This window comes from Odocoileus virginianus, chromosome 12, assembly GCF_023699985.2.
Source record: "Odocoileus virginianus isolate 20LAN1187 ecotype Illinois chromosome 12, Ovbor_1.2, whole genome shotgun sequence".
NCBI lineage: Eukaryota > Metazoa > Chordata > Mammalia > Artiodactyla > Cervidae > Odocoileus > Odocoileus virginianus.
The window spans coordinates 2,566,905-2,579,246 of NC_069685.1; the positions used below are offsets into that span (position 1 = coordinate 2,566,905).

At 43.2% G+C, this 12,342-nt stretch overlaps 1 protein-coding gene across 10 annotated transcripts in view; it reads right to left on the reverse strand.

Moving 5' to 3' along the window:
- Nucleotides 1–1,635: 1,635 nt before the first annotated feature.
- Nucleotides 1,636–12,342, reverse strand: part of LRAT (lecithin retinol acyltransferase) — a 162,314-nt gene continuing 151,607 nt past the window's right edge. For 7 of the 10 annotated variants that reach the window (XM_070474715.1, XM_070474712.1, XM_070474713.1 and 4 more), the window contains 2 exons: nucleotides 9,868–10,408; nucleotides 1,636–5,428 (listed from right to left, as the gene is read on the reverse strand). In XM_070474715.1, the coding sequence (XP_070330816.1) occupies nucleotides 5,276–5,428; nucleotides 9,868–10,407 (693 nt within the window). In that variant the 5' untranslated portion in view covers nucleotide 10,408 and the 3' untranslated portion in view covers nucleotides 1,636–5,275. Of the gene's footprint in view, nucleotides 5,429–8,786; nucleotides 9,701–9,867; nucleotides 10,409–10,702; nucleotides 10,811–12,342 lie in introns of those variants that run through there. The other 3 variants (XM_020891590.2, XM_070474716.1, XM_020891591.2) reach the window with 3 other exon arrangements.

Consider the following 12,342-nt stretch of genomic DNA (forward strand, 5'->3'; position numbering starts at 1 on the left):
TTGAGAACTTTGTTCATTGTGAGTACTAATACACCAATATTGCCCCATCAATCCTCAGTCTAATTAGATTCTTTGGCAGTTTTCCGTGAGAGACTTTACCCAGGAGAGTGCAGCGGAAGCGAAACAGAGGAAAGGAGTTGAGGGAAGCCGTGAGGCAGCAGACACAGTGACGCTCTCAGCGCTGGGAGCAGCATCCCCGCAGCCCTGGGGGTACCAGCTAGAAGCTCCATGGGAAGAAATACGAGGGCAGTATCCAGAGTCAGGAGGATCGCTGCTGGGACCTGGGAGCAGCTGTGAGCTGACAGGACAAGGGGCCACTCATCTGTTGGAGGAGATCCCTGTTCTTCCCCCTTCTCCATCTACCTTAAATAAATCTTTCCATAAAACGGTTTCTTTTCCTCACAATCTAATTCCACCTCCATTCATCATGTGTTTCACAAAATTGCCAACTTAGACACACCAGAGGGACTTGGAAAGTTTAGGAAACACTTCCTTCCCATTCAGGACTTTTACAGTGTAAAGCCCTCCAAGATCTTGGCTCTTGTCTCTAGAAGCACCTGAGCAGAGCCGTTCTTCCTCAAGAGAACTGTGAGGTCTTTGTAATAGCACTGGGCACCTTTCTCTCAAAGCAGCCATGTGAATGCAGGTGATTATTCTTAATAACTAGCAGTAATCCAACTGCAGGGGAGTCTCATGACTCTGTGCCTTTGTATTTACTGCTCCAGGTGCCTGCAGTGGCCAGGAAAATGGAGTTGTCACTTTAAATGTTTGTAGTCTTACTGCTCAGTTAAAGGGTCAATGAAGACTTCTCTGCCACCCTCCCTTTCTTTCACTGCCTCCAGTAGACAGGTCTTGTCTGTCTGTTCTCGGACCTGTACAAAATTATCATTGTTTGGAAATCTGTTGAATTTTCATTCTCTCTCCTTAGACTGAGGAACTAGGACTAAGATTCTAACTAGTGCATTCCTATATGGCCCTGAGTACAGAGTACATAGAAGATCTGCAAGAAATGAATACATTGGTTGAAGGAAATCTTGTCCTGTTTATGGGAAGCCTCAGTGAGCTGCTGATACAGTGGAAAGAAAGTTAGGCAAGCTTTGGCTCTGGCTCTAAGTTTCTTGCATAATCTCAAAGTATCTCAACCTCTGCCTGATTTTCCACCTCTGAAATGTGGTCAGATGTTTAACGGTTCAGCCCAGTAACTTCTGTGGTCCTTGCTGTGCCATGAATCCATTTCAGGACTGGGCTGGGACTTGCTCCTACTGACACCTCATCCTCACTGCACCTGTGGCCGGTGTAAAGCCGCAACTGCCTTGGTAGTTACACATCACACGTCGGATTCTAGAGCTCCTGTCTGTGACTCTGCTTGTTTGTTCGTGTTGATTCTGTGGAGTGGAGAAGGGATTCGTTATTTCATATTACACAGGACCCTTTTCTACATAGTCAAGGTAGGCTTTAAGATGTAGATAACATAGATTATATCAATCTGAAGGAAGATTCACAAGATGTTTTAATTTCAAATATATAAAACTATGTTCAGTAAAGGAAGCTTTGAGAGGCAAAAACTTTCAGGCTACCATGTTCAAGAAAGTTTGTTATTTACTTTCATGTATTTCAGATTCAAAGACAAGAGGGGACAGTATGAAAATCTGATTTTATTGAACATGCATGGATACCAAATGTTAAAATTAGTTGAGCTGACATATCCAGTTAGATAAAACTCTCTAAATAGATTATATAAAATAGAAGGTTAGCAACCATCATTTCTCATAGACTTCTCATCTGTAATAAAAGCCTTTTGCCTTTGGCATAACTTTGATATAGCTGGAAAATATTTTTGATACTTGACAGTAATATTATGAAATAGAAAATGGAAAAATATGAAATATATCTCTATTCTAAAAAAATATTTTTTAAACAACAAATCCATACTTATTTGCTTGTTCTCGACAAGGAACACATTTAGCAGAACAAAGATCTGAAATGTATAATTTAATCACATTTCATCACATCACAGTCATCACATTTATTTTTCAGGAACCAGCCTTCTGGCAAGAAGGAAGGATGAATGATTCTTCCCAGACACTCCACCAGGAATTACTCATGAGTCAGAATTTGGCTAAAGTCTGCTGACATTTCCTTGACACGTTTGTTCCCCACCCTTACAATCACAGGCCATTATTTTAGAGATCGAGGACAATAACTAGTCTCCTAACTCATAACTAGTTATCATAACTAGTCCCTTGTTGTCTGCCCCATGCCTCCATTTACCTACATGCTTTTGGGAGTTGTCTCTCTGAATCCCAAGTCTCTGTTGCCTGTTCATAAAGCCTAAACTTGGTCTACACAAGACTTGCTCCACCTGGTCACTCTCTCCCAGCGTCGCCCCTCATCACCTCTGCTCTGCTCTGGCCTCTTGCACTTGCCCCAAATGCCCCCACGCAGTTTTTGGCTTTTAGTCACAGAATAAGAAAGAACCTCACTCTTTTGAGCCGGGCATGGTGGGGGCAGTTCTCATGCCTTTGCTCATGCTGTCCCCAATGTATAAAATGCCCTGCCCCAAATTTGTACTTTTGGAAAACACTCCCATTTTTCAAGTCTCAGTGCAGTCCCTAGAGTTTTGGCTATGTCAGCGAAAATGAACCGCTCTTTTTCTGCGCCTTCAGTCAGCTCCATTGCAGAAAGCCTCCCTGTGTCCTTCTGTGCACACAGACCATCAGCTTTGGGGAGAAGGCCCACATCCACTCATCTTTTCACCCTCCGCACTTGCACAGCACCCAGCACTTGCCTTGCTTCATCTGAGCGCTGGCTAGTCCTGTTCAACCTTTAGCTAGGTATGGCAAAGAACAAAAGAAGCAACCAAAAACTGCATCGCACACTGCTGGATTATCATTTCACAAGTTAGAGTAAAAATCTGTAGGATTGTAAGGACAAATTTTACCTAATGAAGCCCAGAGGAATTCACTAGAGACGTTAATGGCTCAGGGTTTCTTCCATAACCACAATCAAGGATTATATGCTGCTTTTTCTTCCTTGTTAAACAACCAATCAAACTGAGCACAACAAAATAAAAACTCTCATTTTCTCCTAAGAAGGTCAACAAGCTCCAGGGAATAAAACCTTCCTTCCCATTCCCTTTTCCCACAAGTGACAGGACACGTCAGTATGATGAGATCCCCTCTTTCTATTTCTCTGCTGATGCTGGCACTGCCTCCCTCACACAGATTCCTCTGATCCTTCAGAAGAGCTCTTCCATTTGTTTTCCCAAAGCACTGTGTATACTCTAATGCAGGTAGTTAACAAACATGAATTCTAGGCCATGAAATTGTAACAGGTCAATGTCTGGCACATAATGAGCACATAAATGAAAGATGAATTGAATCTTGCTTTAAGGATATGAGGTGAGTCAAGACTAATTAGCTTAATTTCAACCTCAAATACTTCCCTTAGCTTTTAATGAGAGATCATCTTTGAACACAGATTTAACAATACACACTGATTGTTTTTGCTACCTACAATACTAAAGTCTGAAGAAAGGTGTAAATTATTCATGAGCACACCATATGTTTAAATGAGTTTATTTATAAACAATTGCTATATAAGTAATATACAGTAAGTGAAAACCACTTATACAATGGAGTTCTCACAGTGATTGTTTTTATGTATACACACTTAGAATAACTTTAAGTGTTTGGTACAGGCCCATAGAACACTTCATTCTGTGGTGTTGTCATTTCATGTTTTAAGTATTCAACACATTTAAATGATTAAATACAAAGTTTATTTATTATTAAACTCTAACTGAATTTGTTGTTGGTAAATTAGTGGTGATAAAACATCAAATATACTAAAATCTACTCTTAAATTTGTTCTGATTGGATCATTGAGTTACCAACCCTCATAACCACTCTTTATGTGACTCGTTATTTTCTGATTCTTGATAGTTTATAGGCTTGTAGCTTAGTTTTTAGAATTTGGTAATTCTGCAAAAGTACTTGCACGCTTGCTTTAACATTGGGGTATCTCAACTCTGACATTAAAACAGCCTCTGTGTAATCAACTTACATGTTTGGTAGTATTAAGACACTTAAAAATGACTTCTAACAGCTATTTCCCTTAGTCTTACTTGCTTGGGTTTTTATATATTGCTGAAGCATCATTCTTTTAAGGATGTAAACTATACTGAGTTGGTAATGAAATGGAGAAACCTAACTAGAAGACAAATGCCAGGGCTTTTAAAAATTATACAGTGCATTAGTAAGTGCTTTAAAATTAAACCATCCAATGACATACATGCAAGTTACACTACAGATGCAAAAAAATGGATTGAATGTGCTCTTATGTTCACCTTCACCAATGCTCTATACTAACTACACTGTTATGACAATAAAGCAATTAAGAACTGACAATTTGTTAGTCTGAGTACATGTCGGAATACCTGTACTCAGTCTCAGGACATCAGTCTGAGTACATGTACTCTATACACCTCTGTATTTAACTGGCACATCACTCTCCAAGTACCCAACTTACTTCAATCCTATGTTCATTTTCCTCTCAGAGTGGTTTAAGTAACTACAGTGACACACAAAAGGGAAAAAAAACGAATGCCAGGCTTCCTATTAAGTAAAGCCAAATCAAAACTATAGTATTATTAGCTATTTCTGCAGGAAAACAGATTTCTATAGTTCTGGTCAGTTATTTTATCATTAAACCTTAACTTTGTCCATATTGTTTCAAGAAATGAAATTATTCTTGACTTATTGGAAATTATATATAATACACAGAGAAAATGTGATTTTTTTTGGCCAATCATTGAACATGCTTTCATCTGAACAAGGGAAATTATTTTAGTTTAACGTAAAATTTTCAATGAAACAGCATAAATTTACAATATTTAGTGGTCTCATTCGATAAATTTTCCAATCTTCTAATTCAGGCTTAACAGAGAAGAACAATGATTATAGGAGAAAAGCAAATAACACACGACCTCCTGTGGCCATCTCCTCACAGGCTGGCTCTCTTGTGGCGAATCCTAGCGCAGGCCGTCATGTTCCAGGATTCTCGGTGCCTGGAAATGGAGCTGCCTGGGAAGATTCAGAAATCCTCCATTCTTGGGCTTACACGGTAAGCACTTGGCGTGATCCTCAATCACACTTTTATCCAGCACACATTATTATAGGTCAGATTTTTCTCGACAATGCTTATACTGATTTGTGCTATATAAATATAAACATTTCTATACACAGAATGCATACACTGACACAGGAGTATGAAGTTAGCCAGCCATCCACAAGCAGAATGGAATAAAAATTGCAGGAAGAGTAGTATATGATGCCAAGCCCAGACAGACTATAGACGCCAATCCCAAGACTGCCGAAGCAAGGACACTTCTCTGATCACGAATAATTATCTTCACATTCTCACAAAACTGGAAAATAAAATTTAAGAATATTAGAAAAGGCTAAACCTAAGAAGAATCATATATACCAAACAACTTTTCCAGCTATTTCCTGTCACCAGAAGAACTAGAATTTCTCTCACAACTTAGGAAAGAATTTAAGTTGTTAACAGTTCGGTTTCCTGATTCCACATCCCATAGTGGCTGAAATAATACTTTAGGCACTTGCCTTTGTAAATGCAGAACATTTACAGAAAACTACAGAGAATATAACCACATAAAAGTTATTCAGGATTAAAGGTTAAAAACAACATTAAACTGCCTCTTGGTAACAATAACATATTCAAAAGTAAAATGATCTTGAGCGAATAGAATTTAGCCCATCATTACTGGTGAATTTGATTCCTACAACTCACCATTCTAAAATTTGGCAATACTTCTGATGATATACTTCTGATAAGCCACAAAATCTAAAGACATCAGAAGTCTAATTTTATTGTCATATCCCATTCCCTGCCAAAATAAAGTCACGATCAATTGAAATTGAAAATTGGCTGCTGGAGATAAACATAAACGAGATCTTTACCTGCTGAGGAATGTATTCTTCTAAGATGTGTATTTTTTTCTGAGAAAACTAATTTTTCTCAGAAATATTGCCTGGGTCACTCTTAATCATTTAACCTGTCCAGAGTACCTTCTTCTCCTCCATGCAAATATTGAGGTTGTTGTGAGGATCAAATGACATCTATTTTGCAAAAGTACTCTGCATTCGTCTGCATGCTGTATAAATGTAAGGTATTACAATGATTATTTTCACTGCTAGATCTTGACAGTTATCTCTACCTCATCACTACTGGGGCAGAATTTGGCAATTAATTGCTCCGTTTTTATAAGAGTTTCCTACTTGTGCTCAGCTAGTGAAGAATCTACCCGCAATGCAGTAGACCCCGGTTTGATTCCTGGGTTGGGAAGATCCCCTGGAGAAGAAAATGGCAACCCACTCCAGTATCCTCACCTGAAAATCCCATGCACAGAGAAGCCTGATGGGCTACAGTCCATGGGGTCGCAAAAAGCTGGGGACACAACTCAACGACTAAGCACTTGGCTTTAAGCTCATTTTCTAGATGGCACTGTATATGCTGGTAGGGTCTCCTAGAGTTGCCTATGTAGCTCTGGACAGCCACCTTTCCAAATTCTTAATGGATAGAATGAAAGTGAAAGTGTTAGTCGCTCAGTCGTGTCCAGCTCTTTTCAACCCCATGGACTGTAGCCCACGGGTTCCTCTGTCCATGGAATTCTCCAGACAAGAATACTGGAGTGGGTATCTTCCTGACCCAGGGATCAAACCCAGGTCTCCTGCATTGCAGAAACAAGTCCAGTATATTTTAACACACCACCTTCTGCAAGGCTGTCTGTCAGTACTTTTATACAGTATCTCAACAAATATAAAATTTCCAGTTGGTTATCCATATATCATTCTTTTTGTGTGTTAAACACATGATTTGTCTCTTTCTACTAAACTAACAAGATATTGAGTAACAAATACGTAATTTTAAAGTGATGAGGATCAAACTGAATGAAGTTTTCAGGATAGTAAGAAAAGTTGTTTGGCAAATAATGGGGAGATATACATTTAGGTGGGCTTCCCAGGTGGCACAGCAGTAAAGAAATGCAGGAGATGTAGGAGACATGTGTTCAATCCCTGGGTCAGCAACCCACTCCAGTAATCTTTCCTGGAAAATTCCATGGACAGAGGAGGAGCCTGGAGAGCTACAATCTATGGGGTCACAAAGAGTTGGACACAACTAAAAATATACACACACATACATTTAGGTAAATACGAATACTGTCTTGATATAGTCATTCTTCTTTAATTTTTTTCCCCAATAATATTTAATTAAGACCAACATAGAATCATTGTGGACTTTCTTTCCCCCATAAGAGGATCATCTCATTTCTAATGTCCTGTCCAGGAGGCACCTCTGGTGTTGCTCTATGGTAGGAAATGCCCTCTAGTTCTAGATTAATATTAAGAAGCCTGTAGGGGCACGTTTGAGCAACAAATCCCTGTAAATTAAAAGGGGTACATGTATTCATTTTGGCAATGCAAAGCAATACCAGCAAAAAAAAAAAAAAAAAAAAGCATAAGAAATAATAATAGTTACTAATTAAAGGGCTTTATAGCTTATGAAATACTGAAATTATTATAAAATGGTTTAATTTTACATTTTCTAAGCTTGTTTAAAAAAAAAAGCATCACTGCCAAAGGGAAAAAAAAAAGATTCTCTTCGAGTTCACTTTCACATTAACTGTAGTGTTTTCACGAGGGAAAGTGCTCTTGAGAGATTTTATAAACACAAATTTAAGTGAGACAACTGTGTAACTCTCACGTTAATCTGATAACAGTCATATATGTGGAGAATTCAACCACCAGTCCCAGAAGCAAGTCAGTCCTCATGTTTCTAGAAAAGAAAAGCCAGTCCTCCTTCAGAACTAATGACCTACTTCTCACAGAGCATGTTCAAAAACAGTCCTTAGAATTGGAAAATTTGGGATGGGGATATTTTTTGTTTTTCCCCTAGGAAATCTACTGTGTGGCCAAATTGTTTGTTAGACCATTCAAAGTGAAGACAAAAGCTCAGTTTCACAAGACGTGCTATGCAGCAACAGCAATTAAAGCACTTCTCTACTTCTATAAAACCTTGAGAAGTTTCCAAAGAGGAAAAACTGTTCCAACTAGTTATTTATGCAGATTAAATATTTTACTACCTGAAAAAAGCACTTGTACTATTTTTTTGTAGAAATATATAATACAGTGTTATATGTGTTCCATGAAAGGGTAACTCCTAATTATGGGAGGGAAATACTGTTTCTCCTTAGAGAAATGACTTGCTTGGGTCGTAAGTAAATCTGATGTGTTTCCTTTTGAACACTTTTGGAGCCAGTGTTTGTAAATGTGGTGAAGCTCATTTCTAAACAGCCCTGACTGAAGCTGTGATTCTTGAATCACTGCACAGTGCTTTAACTGTATTTTTATTTTACTTAGAATTCCTAGATTGAGTCTGTTATGGCTTTATAAATATTCTGTAAGGAGTTTCATATATGGATGTAAACAAGCACTATACTTTCATGCTCTGTGAAAGAGTGTGGAAAAATAAAATACTGGTTACATGGACTTAGAGTCTCTTGGTCCCAACATATCTAAACATGAAGAGTATAAATGAAATGTATTATGTGATTGCCCAGATTTTCATTGTGAAGGATGCACACTAACAGCACCTCTTTAGCAACTGCAGAGGTTAAGACTTCCAATTGCAAATGAAATTGCAGGCTTAAAATGTGATTTTTATAAGTTAAAAGGTTTCAAAAGGCAATAAATAATCCACTATTTTTTCCTTTGGCTTTGTAGCTAATTTAATCATCTTAAATTCTGACAGTCCCCCCCCCCCCCTTTTTAAAGTACCCATAAAATTACCTTCCAACATTTAATGACTCTCTGGAAAACCAATTGTTTTAATCTCTGGGGAACTCTGAAACACTCGAACCCAACTGTGGGGCTAGTGGATATAGGATGCTTAACAATGGGGAAGTCTAAATGGGGATTAAAGCCAGCATAAAAGAAATGCAGATAACCAGCCCAGGTTGGGTGCATGAGACAAGTGCTCGGGCCTGGTGCACTGGGAAGACCCAGAGGGATCGGGTGGAGAGGGAGGTGGGAGGGGGGACTGGGATGGGGAATACATGTAAATCCATGGCTAATTCATTTCAATGTATAACAAAAACTACTGTAATGATGTAAAGTAATTAGCCTCCAACTAATAAAAATAAATGGAAAAAAAAATAAAATTTAAAAAAAAAAAAAGCCAAAAAAAAAAAAAGAAATGCAGAATACCAAGGAGAAGATTTCCCTCAAGCTCAGGCACAGGAGTAAAAAACCTACCAGGGAGGTCTTCTTAATGGATATTTTGGTAGTTAATATTACGCAAAGAGAATTCTCTCTCTGCAGCTCATAGGGAAAACGGGCATGCTTCCTTGTTTTAAAGGCACGACAATTTGTACTAGACAGTGTTATAGATTAAATATACACTCTGGACACCTTCCTTCCAACTGCCAATTCTTGGGTAAAGTTGCAAGCATACGGCGGCAGGTTTTGTGTGACCCTCCCAGCCACCTGCCCTGGTCATTTCAACTACGCTGGCTGGACCCCCTGATGACTTCTGCGGCAATAACTGGGCGGCTCTCTGGCGTCTCTGGCAGCGGAACGGCATTGCCACATTCTTTCTCCGTGCATTTCGAGATATCCTGCAAGGCACATTGCCATTTATTTCTTTACTTCGCTTTCCTGAGGAACACCAGAAGGTTCGTTACTAAATCTAGAACTCAATCCCTGCTCCCAGGGGAGAGGAAAGTTTAGGGATGGGAGGGGGTGTTCCCAGCGAGCCCACCCGGGAGTCAGTCACGTGTGGTACCTTGTCGGCCTGGGGGCTAATCGCGATGCCGAACCTGCAGTAGGTGACGAAATGCTCACAGTTGTTCCAAAGCAGGCTGTAGGGAGTTATGCCCAGCAGCTTCTCTGCCCTCTGCGCCACCTCTTCGTTGAGCAGCGCCTTCTTCTTGAGGGACCTGTCCAGGTGATTGACCAGGATCTCGGCTCCGTAGGCGAAGTCCTCCACGGTGTCCACGCGGATGCTGGCCACCCTGCAAATGACGCCTAGGATGAGACGCTTGTTGGAGACCACCTTCTGCGTGAGCCCTCTGTCTTCAGTCAGGGCCAACAGGATATCGGGCATCATGTGGGCGACACGGTTGTCGCCCAGGTAGATGCCATAGTGCGTCAGGTGTGTCCGAGGCACCTCCAGCACGTCGCCGCGGAGAAAAGAGTTGATCTCATATAAAGTGTTCCCAGCCTTGTCTTCCCCCGGGGCGCCCGAACTGAAGAACTTGAAGTTGGACATGAAGAGCAGCTTCTCCAGCACGAGCGACACCGCCTCCAGCATTGCGTTCTTCATCCTGTAGGGAAAAGGGAGTTTTGTGGCTGGGGCACCGCCGTTTCTCCGGGACCAGCCGCGCGGAGCCCGGCAAGGTGCGCTGCGCCGCCGCTCACCGGCGGGCCGGCCGGCCAGTGCCGCGGGGCACGTCGCCTGCGGAGGAGGGAGGGAGAGAAAAAGGAGAAGGCGAGAAGCCCGGAGATTGGCTCGGCTTGGCCGCACCCCACGGGGGACTGAGGAGGATGCGGAGCTGGCCGCGGCTGATCGCTGGGACAGCGGGACCTGCCCGCCAAGCTGGAGACTATGTAAAGCGTACCTGGAGGTCGGGCCGGAGCGCAAAGCCGCGCGCGGTGCTCGCGACTGAGCCTTTGCCGAGGCTTTTATCGCCGTCGAGGGGGCGGGGCCGGACGCCATCACAGACCCGGCGAGAGCGCTGATTGGGGCTGGCGGCAGGGGCGGTGCCGGCCCTCAGGCCCCGTGGAAAGGGCGGGCCGCTTCTGGGCTTCGAGGTCCTGCCCTCTCTCTGCGACCCCTTTCTGGGCAGGCCTCCTCTTTGAGATCCAGATTAGCACTTCCCGCCTCTCAGCGGCCGGCTTTGGAAAGTAGAAGCCGTGCAAGAGATCTTGCGCCTGCTAGATTGGGAAGGGTTCTGGGTACCTCTGGGACGTTTTTGGTGGAGAGTCGCATTGGGCGAGATTTCTGAGTAGAGCCACCTCTCGCCAAAAGGTTGGATACTCGGAGACGTCGGCTTCCTAAAATATCTAAATTTACTTGAGAAGTGTGCGCGCCTCGAAAGCCTCCAGATTCCTTCCTAAACTCCGTAGAGCAGTGGTCCTGCACACCGCGCACTCTTCTCCCCTTTAAATGCCCCCGAATGACCCTCGCTGTCCGCTGGCGCGCGGGTGGGAAGCGGCGCTCGGTTGGGAAGCGACCCCGCGAGCGAGCGGAACCCGAGGCGCCTCCGCGTCCCAGGGCGCCAGGGACCGTTGAGCGCCCGGTTCCCAACGGGCGACAAGTAAAACGACGAAGCGCCTAACATTCTCCTGGAAAACCGAATTAATTTTTCCAGCTTCCGAGTCACCTGAAGATCCTGCTTCTTCGGTTCGCTCACCGAAACTTCGCCTCTTCAGCGCAGCCCCCCGGACGCGACCGAGCACGGGGCGCTGCCCTCCTGGCCCGAGCGCCCGGGGCCGCGCACAGCGGGGCGGTTCCGGGGCGCACGTGCTCCAGGGCGCCGCGGTCGCCGAGTCCGCGCCACTCTCCTTACGCGGAGTCCCGACCCATCGCCGAGTTCCGTGCTCACGCATTATGTAAACATGTAAATTCCTCGGACAAAGGCCACGATGAGGGCGCCTCGGTTGGCTCCACAAAGCCGCCCCGTGCGGAGTTAACAGGTTCGGTCAGCTAGCAAATTCTCCGCTCGCCTGGGCGAGGGCGCTCCCGGCGGGTGATGGATGAAGGGACACCCCTCTTACCTGGAAGACGGAGGGGAATGGAGACCAGAGCGGGAGGAGGCCGGCTCCCTATTATCCTCCGAGGCCCAGCCTTCGCTCTCACTCGTTATCTGCCGTCAGTGCTCTGCCCCAGACGTCCGGCTGCTGGTGACTTTTGTTCATTTCACAAAAGATTTCTAATCACATTTTAGTCCCAGCAAAGAGAAGAAAATTCCATTTCCCACACACACACAAAAAAAAAACCAAAACAAAACAGAACAAATCAAAAAAGGAAGGTGGGGTAAGAGGGGAGAGGCAGTGTATGAGGAACTTTTAAGATATTATTTCCCCATTCTTAGCCCCAAATTTAAAGAAAAGAGCGGTTAGTAGGTAGCTTAATCAAACTCCTGGACACACAGGCGCTAGTTAACGTCCAGCAGCACACCAGCTCCCTAGGTCTGCAACTCTGGGATGTCTGTGGACATTTTTAGCAGTCCGATCCAGACCTTGGCATACACGTTAA